Here is a 26,966-nt window from a genome sequence, read left to right as displayed (position 1 = left end):
TACAGTCACCAGCACCAAAATCTGACACACCAAGCGTGCATAAATATCTGATACGACTCTATTTCAAGGGCCGGAAGGACGTGCCAGATATTTTTGCACGCTCCGCTGCGGCAGATATTAATGCTGGTGATAATACGAAGGGCCTTGGATTGAACTTCAGTGCCAAAATAGGTAGCGTCCATTGTATTTGTTAGGGTTCCGTACCCAAAGGGTTAAAACGGACTAGTCACCAGGCTGAATCTCATGAACCGTGATAGTTATACAGTTGGAATTTTCAAAGATTATGTATTACTGTGGCCGCTATAACAACAAATACTAGAACAGAATAAAATATGTATTTATGGGGGGGGGGCGGGTCATATACAGCAAACGTTATTTTTTTTTGCCGTTTTTTGCTGCTGTCTAATGAATGTTGTATAGATGGTACGGAACCCTTCGTGCGCGAGTCCGACTCACACTTAACCGGTTTTTAAACTAAAATACCAACATTTCCTTGCAGACATAATCTTCTTGGTCTGCCTAACGTCAAGCGTGTTCGTCGTGAGCGAAATAAAGAAACTAATCGAGCGCACGATCAAGAAACGTTCTTTTGGGAAGTTCTCGAGCAAGGCTCACGACGCCCTGGACTTCGTATGACACGAGGACCTGAAAGACCAGTAAGTTCGGGTAGCGATGGAACGGGTAACGGAGCGGACGGCGACGTTCCTCGCGACAGCGCTGCTGGTAGTTCTAAGATAGGCGGTAGTACGAGTGTGGCGTTGTCGAATTCGGTGCAGTTTCTACGTGTTTCGGACGTTTTTTTGTCACGTAGCGACAATGAATATGCTATGGATCTGTATAGGGCGGCTAGTTTCGATAGGGATGATGGTTTCAGCGGCTGGATTGCTGATCCGCTTAGGGATGATGAGACGAAGGTTATGCTGCATCAGTAATAAGCGGAAATGCTCGTTTCAGTGGGCTTTGGTGCTCCCACATTGGCTGTTACAAAACGTTATGAAGCATTTGTTTTATAACATTGTATAATAAATTGTAATAAATGTTATCACGTTATATACTTAAAATGTTATATAACAGGGGTGGCCAACTTGATAAGACCCAAGATCTACTGTTTACTGACGAAACCCTGTGCGATCTACCTATTATACATACTTCTTGATATCTTAAATGAAACAGTATAGTTCAGTATTTATATTTTTTTGCCTTGCCACGATCGACTAGACTAATAGTCGCGATCGATCGGTCAATCGAGATCAACCGGTTGGGTACCTCTGTTATATAACATGATAACATATGGTGTATGTAATATACGGTGTTATATAACATTTTTATACCAATGTACCGTTTGAAAAATCTAAGTTGTAACAAAAGTTATAAAATGTTTGACAATGTTATCGTGTTTTATAACTTTATGTAACATTTATAACGGTCAGTGTGGGAGCATAATTAGGGCTTACGCTAACTGGCACGGGTGCACTTCCGGGCGCACGCCTGCGAGCGCGGGTGCATACAATCCTATGCACGCGACGCGCGCAGTTAGCGCTGCTTATACTATTGTTCAATAGCCGTCCACCCACTCCGTGCAAACCGCGTCGGCTAGTGTAGACCCGTAGTAAGAATTGGAACCTCTGTTAAACCTTTTAACAGACCCACTTACTCACTTGCCAACTAGTCTAATAAAAAAAAAGGGCAGCACTAGTTGCGATTTTTGCAAACTTTTTATTTAACTTGCCATGTTTGTTTAGTTCAAATCTTGGGCGGATGTCAAGCTGGTACAGGCAACAAAACGAACCGACGTCAATATAAAAAAAAAATAGTTTTATGTCAATTATAGGGCATATTAGGCAAAGCTTTGCGCAGATGGCGACACTATCGCAAACCTCTATGACAACGTCAGTTCTCTTTACCTATGTGTCAGCTCTATTTTGTCCCACTGACAGATCATGACCAAAGCGTATTAGTACCTATAGAAATCATGATTAGTAACAAAATAACTTTATATTTTCATCGCCAGTAACGATAGAGCTATATTTCCAAAAAAAATATTTGAAATATTATGATATTATGGCATTTAAGATACTCAAAAAACTGTTTAGTGCTGCACTCTGACGGCAGAAAATTGCTGTAATATTTCCTTGTTAAATTGATGATCAAATCGAGTACATTTAGTACAGTGCGACTAGAATGTTAACGTCGGTCGGGACTTGTCGGTTTTCTTTCTGAAGATTAAAATGAGAATGAAAAAGAAAACCGATCGTTTGTTTCCAGTTCCGCAAGACATTTGGAAACTGTCTTACGTGTAAATTTCAATTTTAGCATTAAGTACAAAATGCTACTTATTATTTTTTTATGCGAAGAAATCGCAACTAGGAAGTCCAACACACTTTGAAACGGGAATTGGCTTTAAAAGCTGCACAGTTGATGGCTAGACGCTTTGACGCTACGCTCGTTCCTTTCTAGCTTGTATAGTAGGAAAGAGACTGCGATAAGCGAGAAAACGACTCACACCAACTGTTCGACAGAGGTTCTTTTGGCCCCAATGAAAGCTCAATTTGCAAACTGATTTTTAGTTTCTTGCTTCGTACATACTAAATGTGAATGAGACAACGCTTCAAAACTGAATCTAAAGTGAATAGTAATTCCTTCACATTATTTGACTCGTAAATTAATAAAGCCGTTGTCAATTGTGATATTCCTCATGATTTTTAATGTTGTGAATCTCAGACCAAAGAGAAGAATAGGTGCAAGTTGAAAGTAGCAACATGGTACATAGTTTTGATCTGCTCTAACTTGTCATGGTTATAATGAGTTAGAAGTAGTAGGTACGTACAGTCGAGTTCATAAACTTGTGAGCAAAAATTTGATCAAAACTATCTGAACACGACTATTGTTAACGGTGTAGAAGCGTGTTCGGATATTTTTGATAAAATTTTTGCTGACAAGTTTATGAACTTGACTGCATGTAACTAACTTTGGAACTAGATTTTGCCCGCGACTTATTCGTGTAGATACATATATGATGAACCCCCTGTAGAATATCGTAAAAATTAAAGACCAATATTATATATTTTATGTACCTCCAGTTTTGATACATTCTAGATTTCAAATTCATCTAATTTCTTGAAATTTTACTAAAGTAATTTATTGAATCAGGCGTTACTTTGCGGAGGTCCATATCAATGAACTAAAAGAATTTCCTTGCTCACCCGCGACCTTACGATAGCTAAGCTTATGCAAAAGATGCGATAGATGGGTTTGTGTCATTTGTGTGTGTTCAGTGTGGAGGTGGAGAAACTGCATGAACACGCATATTTTGCATAAGCTTAGCTATCGTAAGGTCGCGGGTGAGCAAGGTAATTCTTTTAGTTCATTTTACTAAAGTGTTTTCGATTATACGTATGTAGCAAAAGTCCTATGTGTCGTGTCAATTTTACCCGTCAAGTTTGTGCATTTTACAATTTGTAACCTTTAACAATGAATATGATCTGCCGAAGTGAACGGAAATCAAGAAGAACACGGTGTATAAGCCTAAATACGGACTTTAAATATTTACGTACCTGTTTTTTTATCATTCGGCTTTTCTTGTCTTTGGTCTGAGATGTAGATATTATTTTAAAGGTTATGTAGCGGTTTGTTGTATGACGAGTGTACTCTAAGTCATACCTGGCCCCTGTATTACAAAAACACAAGTGCTGCCAATCGACATAATTGTTAATTTTCTCATACAAAAAACAACTATGTGGAACTGTAGCACAATTACGTTTGTGGTAGAGTGGCCTGATTGATCTTCAATGTTAGGTATCCGAGAGAATTTAAATCTATAATCACTGTTTTGGGAGCGGTTAGTGCACACCCGAGTGATTGTGTCCTAGAATGTACGACTTAATGTAATGTAATTACACGAATTGTCATAGTGTGCATTCGGCCGTAAATTGCCGGGCGTATAATCTGGGACTTAGATTGATAGCACTCACAGTTTTTGTGATGAATGAGTTCAAGGTAATGTCTTTATCAATCGAAACTCTCTTTTGTTCGTGAGTATGATGGAACTAGACTGTCGTTAGTTTGGATGTTAGTTTTTATGTTTAATTTAATTTTGTAAAGTCATTAAAGTTGAGCCGATACTTTTTATGTATAGCGGAACTCGTAGGTCGATATCAATGAACATTTTAGTTCAATTTTAATGCTCTTTAAGTGAAATATAATAATAAATTTCCTATTTGTTGTTACTAATTTATTTTTCTACGATTTTTTTTAAATGCCTCAGTATTTGAATGCGTGTCGAATTATGGATAATTATTTATTTTTATTAAGATTTTCTTTTAAGCGTAATCTAATACTTATGTTGTGATTTATATATTGGTTAAGTCATTTTATTTTAATGTCATTTTGTACTGATTTAGTGTTGTAACACTTTTAATGACATTGTCTTTGAGTTATTTATAAGAATATTGTAAATTCCTATTGAAATCTGGGAATCGTAGAACCAATAGTAATCCAACACTGCTGTAGCATTTCTACTGTCTTAGGAAATATGTTTTTCGGGTGAATACGGACGGCCTGGAGTTTTCGAGGAAAGGATAACCCTCTTATTCATAAAATTTACGAATCTGTTAAGTATGTAAAATTGAAGCTTACAAATGTTTATGATTGAGGGGTAAAATTACACTGAAATGAAATAAATATATTTCTTTGCAAAATATTTTTTTTTTTCAATCAAAGTTTTGTCAGGATTATTCTTATTCCTAAAGTTTGTTAGCCTACATTTTAGCAAAAAAAAGTAGAATGATATTATAAAGGATAACTTGTCTTTATCATGATTTTATAAAACTTGATAATGATCTTTTGTAGTGTTTCGAAATATACATATATTTATTGGAAAACTAGTAATAAAATTTATAGTACTATGAAATACAGATTTTTTTAAAATTCTTACTTCATTTGATCAAAATTTAGTTAATCTTCATTAAAAAGTTGACTTCAATTTCAATGCATTTTGTATAATACACTATTGAGTACATAAGTACTTACAGCTAAGGGCAAAGATATCGACACGACCAGAGTTACAAAAATATGTATACACGACTTTATGCACTTAACGTTAAGGCCGTGTATACATATTTTTGCAACTTTGGCCGTGTCGATATCTTTGCCCTTGACTGTACCCATTCTACCTAGTTGTAGAACAGAAAAATTTTCGTTCTAAAGTTTTGACTAAACTATAATAAGGTCGCATAATACTTAAATAATTATTAAAAACCATTGAACTTGTATTTAAACGTTTCTGTCTAATAAAAATAAATAAACACTAGGCAGCTGGGAAAAATCGCATTCAACGTAAACATTTATTTATTACATAGATAATTTGGATTTTTCTATTTGGATTCAAAAATATCTGTTAAAATTAAATATATATTATACCTGTAGCGAAAATTTCTGACATTGACCTAAAATTAATGCCGGTTGTTTAAATTTCCGCTATAGATATAATTCTTTAATTAGTTAATTTCTCAGCTAGTTTAACTATTGTATAATACCATAAAATAATCTAGGCACAATTATAAATGTCTAGAAAAGTGCTTAAAGTACTATGTGATTTCTTGTTAGTAATAGATACGAGTTAAACACGTGAATATTAAGGTGTTGCTGTCTTTATTATCATTTATAGCGTGAGAGAGGGATAATATGTGTTTCCAGCCTCTTGATTTGTGTGTAAATATTGCATTTCTTTTGTATTTTCACTTGGGGTAAATGCGGCAGAAGGAATAATCGCGTCTTTTAGTTATGTCAAAGAAATGTGGCGATTTATTAGTCAAATAGGGGTAGTCCAAGATACTATCAGACAAAGAAAGAAAGTGGGAAGAGAAAGTGGGATCAAAAGCTACAGGATAAACATGAAAACTTACCAGAATGTTATGGGGTCAATTCCAAAAACGAACAGTGAACTCTAAGCTTAGCCTTTATGCTTAGTAACTACCCGCCTTGAGACCTCTAGAAGTGACTAATCGCATCGATAGATCGTCACACAGCGCTTCTAAAGGACTATTTATAATAGCTAAACCAATAGAGCGCAGGTAGTTAAAGATTAAAGACACAATAGCCCTTCTCACCGCATTTGCCCCACTTGATGCTAGTTAAAATGTGGACCATTATCTATTTAGTGAGAACGAATAATGAATGTACTGTTTCCTAAGTGAATGAATGGAAGTTGTCATTCGTTCAGTCATATCAATGAGAGCTTTCAAAAAATTCTAAAATCACTTGGTTTTAGTTTAGAATACACGTAGATTAGCAGTTTTATATTGTTTTGATGGTGTGATAGATCAAATTGAACTGTTAATGATCTAAATTCCATATTTTTCGACATGAAAAGGCTATAGTTTTATTTAAACTCTCATGAGACATGTTATAGAAGGTGTTTTAAAACTAATATGAAATATTTCTGTGGGTGGTCGAGTTTGTTTTACTGAACAGCCCTGTAAAGTTTTTCTGCGGAATTTTTGATACAAAATGTATGAAAACCTTTGACGTGGTATACTTTGGACATCGACCTATGTATAAAGAAATTTGTCGACCATAATTAAAATAATCTTAAAAAAATACAGGGTTGTAAGTCAAAAAAACCTAATGTCTAAATCGGGGTTTAGATAACTAATAATCAAAAATTAAACGGTTCATCTTAAAAACTTATCGCAAGGAAAGAGTTTCCAGTACACAATACAAGGCCTTGTGCTTGCCGTCGTCTATTGCCAGCGATTCTACACTACATACTAAATCAGTAGCATCGTTTACATAATACACCACTATCCCCTCACTGCGTGCGATCCCACTCAACTCAGCCTGCGCGCACGCTCCGTGCGGCCCGAGAGACTCCAGTGTGCGTTCTCCATAGTGGATGGACTAATCTTGATAAAGGTCTTTCGATAAGATCGAAACTAGTCGGATCACTCCCAATGTAGAAATGTGAATTGAATCGTTTATTTTTTTATTATAACAAGACTACCCCCTACGCAGTCATTACGACCTATCAGAAAAAAGAAAGGAGAGCATCAGATGAGCATAAAAGGACGTAAATTGCATTAATATTATTGCCATATTTCAACATTAATTTAACGTCAAAAATATGAGTCATGAAAAAAGTAGTGACCTTAAAATGCTACCATGCATGACAAAGAATGTTCCATATGTAGTACCTACATAAACGTAAGGGGTTGTTTCGTCATGTCCCGTATGTGGCACATAAGTCTAAAAAAATTCAGGAGTTTGATATAAACTATAATTCTTTTGACCATTTGGTTTATATTATAGTTATGTCGGTTCACAGTGGTCTAAGTATGGTGCTGGAGTGTGCATGTTGTTTAATCTAAGTAGTTATTCAATTGATAATTTGCTATGAGCGGCATGTATTTTGAGATAGTCCAGTAAGTCAGATTGTGTATAACTTTTTCAAGATTAAAAATAACCCTCTTTCGTGCAGTCGGGTAAAAAAGCTACAATACCGACCCGTTGACAAAATAGGTACACAGTATTGTATCAATTAGGTACCATTGTTTTTCATCTTCTAAAAATTAAATATCAAATCAATCTACACTTACAAATAAAAAAAGTGGCATAAAAAATGGCCGCCGCTGTGTTTCTTTTAAGATCAATCATATAATTGTCTGTATCAAACTGTTACTTGTTAAGTATTTATGTTCATATAGTAAAATACGTCGTATGTGATGCAGAGTCATATCTTCGGTACTGTTAAGAATACATCTAAGTAGTTAGTTAATATTTGTCATTGGATCTTTCACTCCGACATAGAGCTTTAGATGCGAGAAGAAAAGAGAAGCAAGGATATTTATCATAGAAGAAAATATTAAAAAAGGTCTACACTCTTAATAGCCCCTCTACACATTTTTAAACTATATCTTAGTTTTAATTATGTATGGACTGTTCATTCATTGTACTACACGAGAGGACTTTTTAATTTTCTCACATCTATTGCTCTGATAAATAGTTTCAACCCATTTAAAAATATATGCAACACTGTACATTATATCACTTTTAGCGGCCTATAGCTGTTACAATCTTTGACGCCTGGTCAGTTTGTAAGAGTCTTTTAAACTGATGGCGTTTTCACACTTGTTCCACATATGTCACTGACTGTAATTTCAATTAATTTAATACAAGACAACATAATATTAGAATTACATAGAATCCGGGATACTATCAGATTTCCCGCGGTAACGAATTTACGAATTTAGTTGGGTATGAGCGAAGCTCATACGGTTGTATGGGTAAATTACAATCAAAGTATCAATTTACTATAATAAATAACATTTGAAAACTTACAGTTTGGAACTTTACTGACAGTTTTTATTGCGTATTATTATGCAATTGCAAGGTATCCCTTTTTGGATTAAATTATGTAGGTATAAATTTCTCGTAATTTCAAATGCGAAAGTCGAGGCGTTGCTGGTCGGGTGCCGGGTGGCTCTAATGAGCTGTGACCTTAAAAGTGATGTCAGCCAGTGTATGTATAATCTGAGACAACGCACACCAATGCATCTTGTTTGTGGCAATGTAAACGGTATGGGTAACACGGAAAATACACACTTGAGCAGCTTCACGGCCTTCTCATTTGAAGCTTTGTCACTGTTCGGATATTTACAAATACAGAGACGAATCTATGCGTGTTTTTATATGTTTTATGTATAATAAAGTGTCATAGAGTGACAGCACCAATCATGGACGTGTTAAGTAGGTACTATACAGTAGTACTCAATAATGGACAACAAGGATTCAATGCCATACAGCTCACCTCACCATTCATGAAGTTATGATCTAATTAGATAACTGATGATACTTATTTTACTTACGTTACGTGATGTTACTTGTTATGATACTTATGATCATCAGTTATCTGAACATTAGTGTTATTAGATTTAAAAAAGTAGGGTCCGTTTCTTAAAATTTGGGTTAACGGAAAATATCCATTATTGGTTTTTGGGCCAATCAACTATTTTTACCAAAATTGTCTCTGGCGTTACCAAAAAATCGTACTTCCAACAAGATATTTCACGGTTTAATAGATTGAACTTATGTAGGATGGCATGTATTCATGTACACCATCTATAAAATTACAGAAAACACATGTTTATTTACAAAAATCTGCAATTGTTTGAAAAATGTCGCGTAGTGTCGGTAAAAAAATAAAAAAAGTTGATTGGCCCTTTTATCTATTATGTCATGGAAAAAAACCACGTAATAAAAACTGTCTAGGTTACTAATTGTTATCTGTTCATCATTGGCTTGTTGCTTGTTCTTGATATTTTGTGTAAATCATAAACTAAGGGATTGACTCTCTGTAGCTAAGGTACATAGGACATCTCAACTCCTGTATTGTAGAAAGTTGATATAAATAAAAAATAATATTTAAACAGGTATTTTATTTTATTCAGTACACAGTGTGTCCGTGTCATCTATACTACATTTATCTTTTTATGCAAGTTTTTCGTACTGACTGTACAGTCGAGGGCATAAATATCTACACAGCCACAGCGTAAAATATATGTTTACATCGACCTTACTTGGTAACGTATATTTATGCCCTGAACTGTACTTGTATTGTCATCTTATCTAGCTACAGATCTAGTGAGTAATGTTTAACCATCGTAATCTATAATTCCCCTACAAATTTTTTTCGACTTAAATTATAGTTACGTTGAAAGAATTACTTCTTTATTATAAACGTTACTTCAGATCAGTTCGAGCTCTTAAGAGCGTTGAAAGATTTTTGGTTTTAAATATGCTTCACTTTTTCAAGCAAAAGCAACGAGGTGCACGATTTTGGTCAGTATTGTTTTACAGAATCACTTTGTAATGATGAATTACTGGTACATACAGTCAAGGTCAATGATATAATTTACGCTTTACTATCACACAAAATTGACCCATAGAAATCCCATAAGTCCATGGATTTAGCAATTTTAGTGAAAAAAAACGTCCTTTTTTACAGAAATCCACACAACAACACATAACAGCATTTTTTTAGCCTGTCTATGTGTTACAGTTGTTTTTCTACTCCTATACTGTAATCTGTGATTTACTTAATCACGAACAGTAATATAACAGCATATATAAAAAGATTCTGGAAAAGTCTATATTGTCTATTCCCTATAACAGCACTGTATCGTAATGTTGCTAAAACGATACTGCAAACTGCAACCACTTACTTTTTTTTCTTAATTCGTACGTTCGGACAGGCTAAGGTGCAGCCAGTTACATATTTTATATGGTTTTTATACAGAATAAAAACTTTTCGAACATGATCCATAGCCTGCCAACGCTGCCAACATAAGTAACGCGTATTTTTAACATCGTCACAGGCAAGTAAACGTGAATCAAAAACAAAATTTAACTTAGACAAATTTGGCATTTTCATATTTGTCACTTGTTTATTGTTGTTTACCTTCTCTTTTCGTTTGCCATACTTTTTACTAAAGTATGAAAACGTTTAAAGTTTACTATTTCTCTAATTTTTTATTGTAATTTATAAGTATCCAGTCGAAGAAAAAGTATTGTATGCAACGTAGTAAAAGTAAGTCAAAAAAAGCTCGTGGCGTCTTTTTCTTACGATGTTCGCTAAAGCTATCGTAACTCACGCCACTCACCTTTTTTGAACCCTGTTATACAACTGTTGCATAAAATACTATAAAATAAATGTATTTCTTTCTTTCTTGTAAATGTGTGGTGTGTGTGGTTTTTCTATGCATCTATATTTCAGTTTGTATTTTCGATATGGGTTCTACGGGATGACCGTAAAAGTAACAAAAATTATGGAATTGAAATAAAAAATACAAAAAGATTAAAAAAAACATAATGCAGTCTATACGTGGTCTATACCAGGTCTATACATAGATGTCGATGCCTGGAATATACGACCTAATAAAGCAAGCCCTGATTATTCGCGTACCTATCCCATTTTAATTAACTCATATACACTACATGACACAACACGACGGCTTCTTCAAAACCATTTTAGAAGGAAATATCGAGGGGAAGAGAGGAAGAGATCGACCTAGGCGCAGCTACATCGATCAGAGGGAGAAAGTCGGTGTCGCGTCGTATCAAGAGCTCAAGAGGATGGCTCATAGAAGAGATGAGTGGAAGATACTCCACCGACGAGAGTGTAACTCTGAAGTTTGACGAAGACAGTACATGATCAGGGCTGCGGTGGCCTGGCCTAGTAGTTCAACCTATCAAGCGGAGGTTTGTGGGTTCAAATCCAGGCTCGCACCGTGCGCAATAACATTTGACATTTGCCAATAGCTTTACGGTGAAGGACAAGATCGTGAGGAAACCTGCACAAACCTACGAAGCAATTCAATGGTGTGTGAAGCTCCCAATTCGCACTGGGCCCGCGTGGGAACTACTGCCCAAGCCCTCTCATTCTCAGAGGCCTGTGCCCAGCAGTGGGACGTATGTAGGCTGCGATGATTAATGATGACTGTTTGGAATGTACATTAACTGCGTCCTTTTGTCGTGAGCTTTGTGGTTTTCCCCTAGTTTTAAAGAGCTTCAACTTTAACGTAGTCGACCAGCAGCTCTGGCTGCTCCCATGTGGGATGCCAGGCGTCCTGGTGTCTCCAGAAGTTCAGGGCTGCCTTCGACTGTTGGTTTCTCCAGGGTTTCGTGCTGCCATCTGTCGTGGTCAGGAGATCCTTGAAGTCAGTTACGCCGCCCGCTGCCACTCCCAGTGTTAGGTAGAACTGAAAAAAGTTGGTGTTCACTGTCTAATGGCGATTTTCCACCGGCTAGGCGAGACGAGAAGAAGACCAGGCGAGACGATAATTGAAATTTGTATGCATTCTCGCGCGACCGCCGCGGGCGCCGCCATACAAATTTCAATGGGGGCTATCGCGTCGAATCGCGCCGGTAAAATCACTGCAGTGTTCCCCAAAGTGTGCGCCGCGCCACACTGATGTACTGGTCATTAGTTGATATGCCTCGGAAAAAAAATTAGAATAAAAAGCAATAAATAGACAGAAAACAGTTTTGTCTTTCGGCTTTGTGCATAACTATGCAACACTACTTGTTTTAAGTTGTATTAAATGATTTTTCATTTTTTATGGTGTGCGCCATCTAGTGAGACAAACGTCTTCGTCTCGTTTCGCCTCGCCGCCGGTGGAAAATCACTGCAGTGTTCCCCAAAGTGTGCGCCGCGGCACACTGGTGTACTGGTCATTAGTTGATGTGCCTCGGAAAAAAAAGGTTATCTCATAAAGCTAAATAGACAGACGAAACATTTGCATATAATATTACTTGACAACTGATTTTTCATTTATTTATGGTGTAATGTACCTAAGATTTTTGTTTTCCTAGATGTACCTGCCTTGAACACAAAAGTTCGCGGAACACTAGTCTAATGCACTGATTGTTTTATGACAAACTTGTCTTTAGTAGCTTAGCTTTCCCCCGCTTTTAGAAACCCGTTATATTACTTACTAGCTCCGCCCGCGTGGTATTCGGTTATCGCGCGCTGTTCCCTCGGGAACTGTGCATTTTTCCGGGATAAAAAGTAGCCTAGTATGTCACTCTCGGGCCCTTTTAACTATCTCTATGCCAAAAATCACGTCGATCCGTCGCTCCGTTATGGCTTGAAAGACAGACAAACACAAACATACAAACACACTTTCGCATTTATAATATTAGTAAGTAAGTATAAGTTTATGGGTTACGTAAAATCCGTGTAAATTTTCAAAAATTACACCATGGTCTTTATTGATGTTGCAATATAAATAACTGTGGATGAAATTTCCAGATTATATCCCGATCTCGTGGGAATCCCACTGATATTATAAATTATGTTTGTTTGTTACCTCATCATGTCTCAACCGCTGAACCGTTTTAGATGATGATGGTTCGGTAGGTAGGGGGATAGTTTGAGGCCCGGGGAAGAACAGGATATATTTTATCCCGGAAAATTGCCTAGTTCCCGCGGGATAGCGATAAGCAAATTCTACGCAGACGTGTTCCCTGATCGCTACAATCTGGCCGTCTTCAAATCCAGGGTGAATGGACATTTATTAAGCAAGCGTTGTTATAAAAGTAATCTACTTATAACACCTTTAAAATTAAAGTGAAATAATTCAAAATATTCACATTTCCAAAATGAACTTTAAATAAAACACAATCTGGTTGAATTTTAAAATGAGAAAATTTCCAATTATTTTAGTTTAATTTTGAAGGTGCGTTATGTCTTATACCAGCTGTCTACCTACCCTGGGCAGTAGGTAAGTTTAAAATTTGATGGCTTAAAGTTTGGGTGGTTTGCTATACCCGGTCACTTTCAACAATTTGCTGTAGGTATCTATAGCTCTATAGTGAAGGACATAAATATATACGTACGTCACCAAGACGTCAAAAATATCTATACACTATACACACACCTTTATGCCATCTACCATAAGGTCGGTGTACTTATACATAATATTTGACGCTATTGGCTGTATAGATATTTATGCCCTCGACTGTACATTGGGCGGCAGGAGGATAAAATAATGAAAGCTACAATACAACGATTTAAATAATGGACTCGTCCTAAACCGGGAGTAATAACACGTGGGCTTACGTGGTCGTCGAACGGCGCCATGCCAGGGAGCGAGCCAGCGCCGCAAGACGCCGGCAGCTTCCCGCACAGACCGCTTGGTGATGGTTCGATGAAGAACCACTGGACGCCGTCCACCAGAAAGGTAAAGCGATCTGACAAGCAATGGTTCCACTGTGGAATTCTTATGATCGGAAAGCCCTGGGTACCATTGGATACTTAGGGATTACCTATATTGATTTAAAAACACGAGGGTAGTTCTATGAGCGTTTTAAACACTATCAATTTTCTATCGTTTATAGTGGAGAAATGAGTTGGGTGTAGAACGGAAGGATTTTATAAAATACGGTGTGCATGCGGTACATTTACAATTCCTTAAAATTTCTTGCTTAAGCGTGTCACACACTAAGCAGATACTATAAGATATCTGTATCTGAACGCATATCTGTCAATATCGCTCCCTATACAATTCAATGAGCTAACACACACAGCGCAGATAACATATTTTATCGTGAAGTATCTGTGTGCACCGACATATATCGAAAGATGGCAAAGATATTATCTGCGTATATAAATTGATCTGTGTATAACATCTGCCGATATAAATATGGTATAGTATTTTATCTGCAAATAGATACAGGTTGATGTGAGAGCCCCGCTGCACGCGAGTAAATCTAGAAGAGATAAACACGAAAACATCCTGTATAAATAATCCGCACCAAAAAACAAGTCTACTCAGTTTGAAGGATTTAGACTGAATGTATCGTCTCGTATATAATCGTATCTGCGTAGTGTGTGATAGTTTCAGATCATTAAGTTATTATACGCAGATAAAATATTATCGTATCTGCGTAGTGTGTGACACGCTTTACGGTCTTTAATATGCGACAAGAAACTGATATCGGTTGAAACCCTCGTAGAACTAACTACGAAAATAAAATAAAATTACAAATTTCAGTGTCTAATTTAGCCACTTGAACGTCCGTGGTTATGGTTACAATAGTACCCAAAAACTGGCGTCTTAACGTCCATGGGTACAGTCACCAGCACAAATGTCTGACACAACAAAGCGTGCATAAATATCTGATGCGACTCTATTTCTAGGGCCGGAAGGACGTGTCAGATATTTTTGCACGCTCCGCTGTGTGTGACAGATATTATTGCACGTGACTGTACCTCGGTACCCAGTGGCGTATCGCATCAAATAGTTGGAAATAACGCCATCTAGTAAATTATGTCGACATTATTTCGATAAACTGTCGATACAGACTTGTAGCGGAGAAAGTGTTACACCTATAATCGTAAAGGTGGCGGTGGCGGTGTACGCCTTTTTATAGCGGCAACACTTCTTTTCTTACTGTTCTTTTTCCTAACCTGTTTATTGTGTCATTGCTGTTATAAATAAATTATTTTCTTTCTTTCTTTCTTCTTGTATGGCGAATGTAAACAGACTAGAAAAAAAAATTAGTCGTACGCCCAATGTGCTTGTGTTGTGTGTGTTTTTGTGGCTGTTTGCTGCTTAAAATAAAAGATCTATGCATATATCACTGTGATCTGGAGGGCTACTGCGAAACTCGAAACACGAAGTTCGTGTCGTGCGGTCCCTCTGACACTTACGAGTATACTATTTAATACGAGAGGGACGGTACGATACGAACTTCGAGTTTCGAGTTTCGTAGTAGCCCTTGTGATATCGCCAGATTAACCCTGATTTTTGGGTATATGATGTATAGTTTGTACACTAAAGTAGTAAAGTTTGCTGCTAAAAATAAAAATCTAACTAACTCGATGCAAATCAGTGATATCGTCAGATTATCCTTGATTTGTAGTGTTTTGGATGTATTATTTTAGATTTTACAATATACCGTTGTGATCTGTAAGCTTTCGTCTACAAGTGAGTATTTTTATTATGGCTATAGTTTTCGTGGTTGATCTACAGCAGACGTTTTTGTGAATAGAACGGCGGTCGCGCGGCGCACGGCCACTCGGTGCTGGACGTAAGACCGGAATTTGCCTACGCAGGCCGGACGTTCAAGTGATTAGGAAATGTAGGATTACGGAACCTTTGAAAGCCATACCTGGGGTCCATTTCACTGAGTAAATATGGAAGTCGTTGCTCCAGTCCGAATAGCCCTCCTTATTGCGGATCAGGTACTCTCGACACTTATACGCGACGATCGGCCCTGCGTACAGGAACTGGAAATAGACAAGGAGTTTAGTGTATGTCCAAAGGCACACATCCTTACACTGTCTCGTGTGTTAGTGTGTGAGTGCACAGCGTCAGGCCGCTTGTTCTCACCGGACAAGGGACCGTATTTTTTTGCCGGACTTGCGGTGTTGTACGGCTTACAATAGACGTGTGTACATGCACCGGACACTTGTCCGGCGACGAAGTCATACAACACCGCAAAAACGGTCCGTTGTCCTGTGAAAACAACGGACGTCTACAAGCGGCCTCAGTGTTACCTGAGCCGTGGGCGAGTGTGGATGTTGTTCAGTGATACGGTAGTACTATTACTTATTCTGTGGCAGTGTGTTCACGCGGGTATTGTCTAGCCAGTGATACGAAGGAAGAAACCCAGCTCCTAAAAGAAGTTTGAGTAGAAAGTAGTTGCAGGAGGAGCCTTTGGAGCAGAGCTACTACAAAATTCGAAAATCGAAGTATTCAATAATATTTACCGTCAGTGGAACGGCAAAATACGAAGTTCGAATTTTGCACTACGTAGTAGGTAAAGGGCCAGGGCCGGCGTCAGCCATCCAGGCACAAAATGCCAGGCCGTGTTTGATATACATAGAATACTCATACTCACTACTACTACATATATGTATTATATAGTCCTTGCTACTACGAGATAACTCTATCAAAGTTAATGAGTTGAATTTAGTTTTACTTCAAATCGATATAAAATGGGTATTGAAATGAAATGTTTGTTGATCTGGAGAGCGGCGCCCTATAGTACCTGAGGGGACTGGGCGTTTTTTAAAAAAAGTGTACCGTTTCATAATTTTTGAAATTTTGCAAAAAATATGGTTTTCCTACTCAGAATCAAGAGCATAGTTTAAAAATATGGCCCCAAAAAAAATGACAGTTTTGCGACGTTTTTTTCATACACTCGGTATGGGCGTGGCAAAACTGACTCATAAAATTTTTTATGAAAAAATGGGGCCATTTTTTTAAACGATCGGAATCGATTGTGCTCTTGATTCTAAGTAGGAAAAACCATATTTATTCCAAAAATTCAAAAAAAAGAAAAGGGTACACTTTTTTTTGAAAACGCTCGACTACGAAATTTGAAAATAGAAGTTCGATTCGTTCCGTCCCTCTCACTCTCGTATTAAATAATATAAGCGTCAGCGGGACCGCAATACGAAGTTTGAGTTTTGCACTTCGTTGTAAAGGGTCTGTTTGGTCGTAAGATCGTCTGCTTACCTTGTTCCCTTGATTGTTTCCAACAAATTGCTCCAGCAGGTCCTTATTCCCGCGCGCGCACGCTATTTTCAGCACTCCAGACTTGAAGTTCATAGGCCCCGAGCCGAATTTCTTCAGGAACGGTTCCAGAAGTATTTCTGTAGGTATAGTAAATTAATTAATTTATTAACAACAACGAGAAAAAAACGCGCACCGAAGGTAGGATATTTGTAGGTTATGAATAGCTGATATCGTTACTTATAATATTTATACCAGTAAAAAAAGTATACGGTAAAACGGGGTTACTTTAAAATGCCGGAGCTACTTTGGAAAACAGTTTTAACGCCATGTCCTTATTTTTTTAGACCATCTATGGCAGTGACCTACCTTCATAAATTACCAACTTTTTACTTCATTTGCTTAATCAAGCTATGGATATCTGCGTTTTTATAACCATTTTAAACGTCGTTTAACTTTAGGTAATTACAACAAATAATGCAGAATTTTGAGACGAATATAATAAATAAATAATAATCCATACTTACTTATAATAATTATAAATGCGTAAGTGTGTGTGTTTGTTTGTCCGTCTTTCACGTCGAAACGGAGCGACGGATCGACGTGATTTTTGGCATAGAGATAGTTTATGGGCCAGAGAGTGACATAGGCTACTTTTATCCCAGAAACATGCACAGTTCCTGAGAGAACAGCGCTCGATAACCGAACTCCACGCGGGCGAAGCCACGGGCAAAAGCTAATAGGTACATAAATATCATGCCACACTTGACTCCAATTGATCTAGTTTCAAATAAGCAAAGCTTGTGTTATGAGTACTTACCTAGGTAGGTAACGGATAAACATAATACTTAAATACATATTAAACTAAACCAAGCCTCAAGAGCAAATATTTGTATTTTTCATACACAATATCTGCCCCGACAGGGGTTCGAGCCCGGGACCTTAAGTTCCATAGTCAAGTTCTCTAACCACTTGGTTATCCGGTCGTCAAGGAGCCATTAAATCTTGGTATGAATACCTACTAACCAGTAAATGCACCACCTGCTTAAATTTGTTCGTTACCTCTGTCTATTGTAAAGGTTGCCTGAAAGACATCGCCCTGAAGCGATAAGGCCACCTATTGGCTACCGTGTAAAATCTCTATATATTACATGTGTTTTCTGTACTGCTTACTTTGTGTTGGTGTTAAATAAAGAGTTTATTGAATCAACCGTTACTTTGCGGAGGTCCTTATCATTGTACAAAAACAATTACTTTGCTCACCCAAGACCTTACCTTTTATACCTTTTTACAAGCTTTTATTTAGTTTCACCTGTTTCGTTGTCTGTCTGTCTGTCTGTCTATCTGTCTGTCTTGCAAGTTAATTTTGACCAACTTCCAGTAGTCAGATTGACTTGAAATTTGGAATACTTATGTAAATCGCGTGACAATACAATAATCTAGTAGTGACATCCTGGTAGTCCAGCCAGGATCGTCTTCGCAGGACGGAACTCTTCAACGGTTTATAGCATCGACTTGAAATTTGGTAATGTAGTTTGGGTGACAATGCAAGTACAGTCAACAAAAAGTACAGTCAGAAAAAAAGCTTGTATTAAAAATGTTTTTTTTTATGGTTAGGTTATTTTCTCTTAAGGTCGCGGGTGAGTAGGTAATGTATTGTTTTAGTTCATTCAATAAAGAGTTATCAACTTATCACCACCACAGATCAGATTTACCACGAGCTTTACGATGAAGGAAAACATCGTGAGGAACCTGCACAAACCTGAGAAACAATTCAATGGTGTGTGTGAAGCAGTGGCGAAGGGTCCATAGAACTCAATTCCCACCGGCTTGCCCAATATTTACAAAATAGAACAACAAGACATACAGAATTTATGAAAGATGTAAACCATCTTTGCTTCGGCTTTACCACGGAAATATCTGACGCCACGCCACTGGTGTGAAGTTCCCAATTCGCACTGGGCCCGCGTGGGAGCTACGGCCCATGTCCTCTTATTCTGAGAGGAGGCCTGTGCCCAGCAGTGGGACGTATATAGGCTGGGATGATGATGAATAAAGAGTTATTGTATTGTAACCTGGATAAAGCCAGTCTCCTTTTGGCAGCTTGGCGCGCACGCTAACGGTGCCATAGGTGAAGGCAAACCCGGGTCGGCTAACGATTCGGCCACTGACCACAGGTGGCAAGATGTTGGCACCCTCGGCATGCATTTCGCACGCATGTGGTATGGTTGAGGTGCATCTAAAAAAGTTAAAAAAAATCTTAAAGAAAACAGAAATCTTCTTCATATTTAAGAGCAATCGCCATTCCGCACACGGTCTTCGGCCAGCTGTTTGACTTCCTGATACGACACGACATCCACTCTCTCCTCCACCTGGTCAAAATAGGTCAATCTTGGTCTTTCTCTGCGTCGTCCTCCTTCTACTTTTCCTTCCAGCAGGTATCCTATCATACGAGTATTTGCCCTTCTGCAATTTATGGTCTTCAGGAACATTCTTTTTTCTTTGTCATTTATTCGCCATTCGCAAAAAATACAAAAGATGCACATTGCACAGAGACAATTTAAGAAAAAAAGCAAGTCTGCGAAATCGTGAAGCGGTTCCAGCCTACGTAGTGTTGGCTGTGCAGGCCAACGCTGGTCTTCCGCTGCGACCACATGGCAACTTTAAAAAATCCAGGTGGTAGGACCTTGTGCAAGGTCCGCCCGGATTGCTACCACCATCTTGCTCGCTAATCCTGCCGTGAAGCAGCACTGCTTGCACTGTTATGTTTCGGCGTGGAGAGTAAGACAGCCGGTGAAATTACTGGCACTTGAGGTACCTATCCCATCTGAGGCCTCTAGGTTGGCAACGCATCTGCAATACCCCTGGTGTTGCAGATGTTTATGGGCGGTGGTGATCTCTTACCATCAGGAGGAGACTTGCTCGTTTGCCAACCAGTCGAATAAAAATAAAATTGATTAAACTTGACACACATAGTACATTATTATCGCCGGCACACAAGCTTGGGCTGTCATTCCCACGCGGGCCTAAAATTGATCGGGAACTATATCATCAGCGATTTCTGTCACATAATTCTACTCACCCTTGTATTAGGTTCAAAGATCCGTCGTAAATGCTTTCATTGGTGAACCCTTGTTGCGTCTGTTGCAGAGCTGCCCTTATGCGGAGGATGCCGTCCTTCACAGAAACCGCTGACTTCTGGTAGGACACAAACGGCAACTCCTGGAAATTACATAAGATCGGTCACTAAAGTATGATAAATAATAATACTTATAATGTAAACTATGACTATGAGTTATGATGGGCAAAGTTGCCGTTGTTGTTGTTGGCCGAAAAAAAGTCTCCGTTGAGAAACTTTCGAGAGTGAACTGGAGTTACGAGTGCTGCTGAGCTGTTCCACCTCGCGAAGGACAGGAGGAAATATTCGGTGTTGATGGCCGACCTAGTAATTGGAGAGGCACCACAAGAAGAAGAAAAAAATATAGGTCACTAAACTACTACTACTGTCGTTACTGGGTTTAATCTAGAAACTAAGCAACGAGAACCAATATAATATGGGAACTATAGTTATTTTCTGTCACTTAAATTTAGATTTGTCACTACACTGCGATACCCTAATTATTATATCTATCCCTAAGAAATATATTAGTCATCAAATTAATCAAATCTGTCTCATGAGTCATCAGATTAATGTAAACCTGCATCCTAAATTATGGTTTGATCATCAAAATTCGATCACCAAAATAATAGATCTGTCACCTAATAAATACATTTCCTTAATTTGTTGCTTCTACCTATTCTACTAAGTCAGGTCTGGTTAGGTACGACGACGAGCGAAGCGAGGAGCAGTGTTAGGTAGAACTGCGACCCTCAGTGCGCGAGCCGAGCGAAGTGCCAGAACCGATCATATTTTGCTAATACTTGTATGATGTGCTAGTAGGTATTTGATCATGTCTACCCTTAGGAAACAAATACTGTCGTGTCTATTATCTGTATGTATACTGACCCGTTGTAACCCATTCAAATTCTTAGCCATTCTGGGCCATCTGGGTCCTTTTAGTGTCATTATTATTATGATTTATATATTTCATCAATTGTTTCCTCTGATTATTAATTAATTTTATATTTAGGTTGTTTAGCACCCATGGAACAAACTTTGCTTAGTTTGGGGCTGGGTCCATTGGTGTCATTTTTGAGAAGATATTATTATTATTATTTCATCAAATTTCAGTTCAATTATTTTCCAGTGATTATAATTAATTTTTAGGAAGCCATTTCTATATTGTTTGGTGATCCAGTTTTAGTGACACATCTATTATTTTGAAACCCAATATAATTATTTGATGATCAATATTATTTCCGAGTAATTATTTAAATAATATTTAGGTACCTAACCGTTTTAATATTATTTGGTGATTCAATTTAGATGATAGATCTATCCCATGGGAACTATCCCATGAGCTATCCCATGGGAACTATGCATTTTTTTTGGATAAAAACTTATCCTATGTCCTTCCCGGGCGGGATTCAAACTAAGTATACCGAATATTATCTAAATCGGTTCAGCGGTTTATGTATGTATGTATGTAAATACTTTAGTGTACCTACATAAAACACAAAAATAATACAAAAAGAAAACAACAAAACAAAAGAGTACAAAGGCGAACTTATCCCGTTTGTTTAGACGTGAAGAAGCAACAAATAAACAAACAGGCTTACAAACTTTCGCATTTCAAATATTAGTGGGATGGGATTATTCTTACTAAATCTGTTGTAACGTTTAGCGCCATCTAGACTAGTCATTGATTGGTATGGAGATAGGTTAAGACCCCGAGAAGGACATAGAATATTTTTTTCCTGGAAAATTGTATGGTTCCCGTAGACGCGCGCGGGATGAAACAGCTATTTGGCGTGGAGATAGTATGAGACTGAGAAGGATATAGGATAGTTTTATACCGGAAAATTGTAAAGTTCCCGGGGGCGTGCGATAAACAAATTATTGGAGACGGAATCGTGAGCAATAGCTATTTGTTGTGGGGATAGTACGGGATCCTGAAAAGGATATAGGACAGTTTTTATCCCGGGCGCAGGAGAAACAATATTTTTAGAGACGGAATCGCGGAGAAGCAGCTTTGTATTTGGTGTGGATATAGTATAAGACCCGTAAAGGATGTAAAATAGTTTTTATCCCGGAAAATTGTAAGGGTCCCGGGGGCGCGCGGTAAACGAATTCTTCGCAGACAAAGTTGCGGGCAACAGCTAGTTTGTAATATTAGAAAAAAAGAAAGAAAACAATTACTCGACGCGACGCATTGAAAAAAAAATGTGCATGTCACGAAATGGTCCCGAATCGCCAATCGGTAGGAATTAGGATACTTACAGGATGATCTAGAGGTATGTAGTGTTCGATTTGCCACATGGATTCCCGAAGCGAGTCAAAGTTTTCCTCGAACACAGTTTGGCCTGCGCAAGCGCTGCCTGTGCGTAGGCGGGTCAGCGTTGGCAGGCACTCTGGCGCCGGCGTCGTCGAGGTCGAAGCCGGCGGCGTCAAAGGCACCGGAACCGGCGCTGAGCCGGCTGGGAGGGGCTCGTAAGGCTTTAATTCTGAAAACATAGTACCAAGGCTATAATCATCATCATCACTTGTACTTAACTTTTTGTTTTGATATATATTTTTTTATTATGTGTAGGAAAATTATGAATTGCTGTTTTGTTATATTTATCATTTAATTTCTTTCACTCTTCTCTATGCTTAATTTAGTGGTTACTCAGTTAATTATCTCACTTAAGTAGGTATCTAACAATAACAAACGGGGAATACAATTGGCAAAGGTTATCTTAACAAAGCCATAGACATCAAATTACCAGAAAATGACGACTTTGCTGATGCTGGAAACAATTACTATATATTTATTAATACAGGCCACTGTAACGTGGTTGAAACGTCAAGGTAAATATTACTCGTGTGTATAAAATAAGTCCCCGAATTCTTCAAAGAGTTCGTTCATCGCTGTCCAGCGGAAATATAATTAAAAGTGTTTTTTTTTTGTGCCAACCTATGTGCCAAATTTTAGCTTATTAGGTATAAAAGTTAGGACTGGGTGGTGATGAGCCAGTCAGTTACAACTTTTTATTGTAAATTTAGAATTCAGAACAAACCTACCTGTTGGCTAGCATTTAATTTCTGAAACAGATTCAACAAATTCTTTACTACTGTTTTGACTTTGAATATTCACAATTAAATCTAACTCGAACTTCCTTGTGATACTTAATGCAATGGGTCATTCTCATTTATTATCAGCTGCGGTCAGAAGTCGTCTGTGTCAAACAGATAGCTCTCGGGGAAAAACAGCTTCTGAACTCCCACCTTACCTATAATCATACATAACACAACGATAACGTACTCAGTCGTAAGTATACAATATAAGTTTCTGAAAAAAATGACACGTAATACAGCTTTTTCTGCTGACTGAACTTTTTGTTGCCTATGAAACTTCAAAGCAAAAGTTTTATCAAAAATATGTGAACACGACTCTATTGTTAACGGCGGTGTTCAGATATTTTTGATCAAATTTTTGCTCAGAAGTTTATGAACTTAACTGTACTTGCAAGATGAACCGATTTCAATGTGGTTTTTTTACATGAAAGCAGTTTTCTTTGCGCTGATTCTTAGATATGTTTCATTAAAGTCTTTTTACAGCTATTTTTCCGATCATCTTTAAGTTGCATGGTAATTAAGTCTACCCGCCATTTGTTAAAGCAGTACGGAGTGCGGGACGGGGCCGGACTGAAAACCAGAACCAGCTCTGCGCAATGCAGGCTTATAGTTAGGTATATACGCTTGCACTCGCAGGAAAAGCTGAGTCCGTTCCCACTGCCACACAAAATAATTTTATACCATTAGGTTTACTTTATATTTTCTTTTTTAACTGTTTTTATTTTTATTTTTGTGGCAATAAAATGATTTCTCTTTCGAAAATCGGTTCCGCTGTTTTTGAGACATTCAACTTTGGAATACCAATGTCTGGTATTTTGACCTTTTCTAACTTGGCTAAGTTAGGTTATTTAACAAAAAAAACCGCCCAGTGCGAGTCGGACTCGCGCACCGAGGGTTCCGTATAAATATTTTTATTATATGATGTAACTAAAAATTTACGGTTTTCGCAATTTTTCCTTTATCTGTGCTATAAGACTCTGAGTTCACGGGAAGTACCCTGTAGGTTTTGATTCCCTTGCAAGTTTCAAAAATTGCGGAAATTTGCGGCATAAACGGCTGCATCTTTTGATTGCGCTGGCTTAGAAGTTTGAATTTTTCACAAGACCAGGGACAGTAAACCTGAGTATTTGATATAAATTTCAGCTTGATATCTCCACGCGTTCCTGAGAAAAAGTGTCTTGACAGACGGACGGACGGACGGACAACAAAGCTAAAGGGTTCCGTTTTTTCCTTTCGAGGTACGGAACCCTAGTTATATTAGTATAGATTATTACTAGGCTTGTGTACCCCGGTCATTCTCATTTTACTTTACACACCCGTATAATTACCGTTTCACTTTTTTTCCATGCAACAGCGACTGCACTGAGACTGAGTGCACATCTAGAAACGGATGGCTGCCATTTACATTTATCGTGCACTCAAGTCTAATTACCGTATCACTAGTGCGAAAAAAGCGGTACGGTAATAAGACTGGTGCACAGTAGAGTAAGAATGGCCGACCCCAGTGCTTCCTAGTTTGTCCCACCAGGGGAGCCACTAAGCTTATTTACACTAACCTTCAATAGTAAATTCCAAGTCATCCTTCACGTAGCCGACTCGATCAATGGCCGCGAAGACGTGGTATTTTATGACGTCACCAGCCTTCAACTGGATGTCAGGCAGGTCCACGATCCATCGGCCATTGCTGGACACCGACAGAGTCTCGCCAGAAATAGCCCCGACCTGATCGGACTCGATATTACGGTTCAAATTGCCTTGGAACGCGAAGAGGGACTGGTTTGGTGAACCTGGATAAGAAGAGTAGATTCAATATTCAGTTCTTTTCTGCATACCTTCATATGACTTGAAGAGATGATCCGAAATCTGTTTTTTGGGGGATTATTCATTGCAACCGACTTTTTTTTTGTAAGAATGGCCGAATACTCTGATACGAGTACCTACAGTTTCTTTAAGTTGTCTAGTAGAAATACAGGCACTCTAACAAAACAAAAGCGACATGTGAACAGATAAATGAGGGGGGTGGGGGTTGAAACGCTCCAATAATCTCCTGTATTTAATAATCCCAAATAATCCTGATGTTATCGCCATAAACATTTAAATACTATGACCATTTAGATACTATGAACTAATGAAACTACGAATAGGTACAATATATAGTACCATAAGTGTATCGGTATAATTTTTGAAACATTGATAGGTAAGGTACTCGATCCCTCCAACGATTTACATTAAAATTAGGAAGTATTAAATGTCCTTTACGTTGAGGTTAACCTTAAATTATAAATACAAAATCAATCTTCGTGTGCACGAAAAGGAAAATCCGCTCAGTAATCGCAGAAAGTGTGATAAAATAACATCGGAATAGGTGTTTCCCCGATTTCATGGATCATTCTACTCAATATTATTCATGACTAAAATTGAAATCGAAAAATGGAAAATGTAGACTTTGTTACTTAACTTTTTTAGTTTAGTTTTTATTAACTTTCATTCTATAATTGTTCTTAACATTTTTTTTTTGTAAACATATCATAATATTGCTTTTGAATATTGAATGTGAATAGGTAGGTATATCATATTTCCAAGTATTTCCTACCTACTGTTTATTGTGACACTTCAAAAAAACTTAAGCAAGGCACAGAATTCCTGTTTAATTATCTGTCGTATCCAAAAGCGTTAATAAATTATTACATACAATTTATAAGGAAGATATCCAACGGTTAACTGGAGCGAGTATGTTTTGATACAAACTTACTTAATTAAAATAACAAAATAATCAATCAATAAAATTACATCCTTCTCATTAAACTCAATGAAACAATAGAACAATAATGTACCACAGAAAAAAAATATCGTTTTATATGTCAACATTATATTCATCGATAACGCTGTTAACTATATATACGAGTATAATAAACTGAAAACTATTGAATTATAAACAATTATTATCTAATATATATAAATAATTAACTACCTACCTATATAAGAAACTATCTACTAAAATCGACCCAAAAAAATTAAGGGCATTTACACTCCAAAAAAAACAATTTTTGAAAAATTTCCAACGCGTATAAACTTAACCGAAACTGGTTTGACATTGAAACGAAATCGCGACATCAAAAAGATGGTACAAATAGTAAATTTATCTTAATATATCTACGAGTAATTACCTGGGATGGAAGCTCTGAATCCTTTTGGTGTAAATGCCTCTATGGTTACTTCAGGAATGCTGTATTGGGCATCTTCAGCCGCTGCTAACACTATGCTTAAAACGAACAAGAACACGCGTCCACACCTCAAGGCGTCCATGTTGACACTGAATTAAATCTTCATCTCTAATTAAAGATTTATGTAAACATGGAGCCAAGTTCGCAGCACGTCACCGGCTATCTACATTAAACGGCCAAATGCAAGCCGGACTCGCGGATGAAGTTATAGGTAGACATTTGATTTAATTATGAATTATTTTTGATATTTTTTTTTCTAAAAATAAAGTTATCAAAAAAAATACAACCAAATTGATAATATCCTCTTTTTTTAACACCCAACGCATAAAGAGTGGTGTTATAAGTTTGACCGCTATGTGTGTCAGTGTCTCTGTCTGTCTGTGGCACCGTAGCTCTTAAACGGGTGGACAGATTTGAATGCGGTTTTTTATTCGAAAGCAGGATCTTAGAACTGTTTTATCAAAATCGGTTCAGCCATTTTTGACATATTGAACTTTTAAGGGACAA

At 37.6% G+C, this 26,966-nt stretch overlaps 2 protein-coding genes across 4 annotated transcripts in view; one reads left to right on the top strand and one right to left on the bottom strand.

Moving 5' to 3' along the window:
* Positions 1–9,094, top strand: part of SPoCk (secretory pathway calcium atpase) — a 63,922-nt gene extending 54,828 nt beyond the window's left edge. For all 3 annotated transcript variants that reach the window (XM_074090731.1, XM_074090730.1, XM_074090732.1), the window contains exon 17: positions 500–9,094. In XM_074090731.1, coding sequence (XP_073946832.1) covers positions 500–636 — 137 coding nt within the window. In that variant the 3' untranslated portion in view covers positions 637–9,094. The remainder of the gene's footprint in view (positions 1–499) is intronic.
* A 322-nt stretch (positions 9,095–9,416) lies between these two features.
* On the bottom strand, positions 9,417–26,561 carry LOC141430162 (beta-1,3-glucan-binding protein-like). Its single transcript, XM_074090729.1, has 9 exons — positions 26,403–26,561; positions 24,792–25,022; positions 22,399–22,622; positions 20,101–20,240; positions 19,094–19,257; positions 17,022–17,158; positions 15,670–15,787; positions 13,616–13,746; positions 9,417–11,753 (listed from the first exon to the last, which is right to left on the bottom strand). Exons 1-9 carry the CDS (start codon positions 26,539–26,541, stop codon positions 11,553–11,555), a joined length of 1,485 nt encoding a protein of 494 aa, XP_073946830.1. The 5' UTR covers positions 26,542–26,561; the 3' UTR covers positions 9,417–11,552.
* Between the last annotated feature and the right edge of the window lie 405 nt (positions 26,562–26,966).

The sequence above is a fragment of the Choristoneura fumiferana genome, chromosome 8 (genome assembly GCF_025370935.1).
Source record: "Choristoneura fumiferana chromosome 8, NRCan_CFum_1, whole genome shotgun sequence".
In the NCBI taxonomy this organism is placed as follows: domain Eukaryota; kingdom Metazoa; phylum Arthropoda; class Insecta; order Lepidoptera; family Tortricidae; genus Choristoneura; species Choristoneura fumiferana.
Note: the sequence above shows the minus strand (reverse complement) of the source record. Positions and strands in the feature narration are given on the sequence as shown.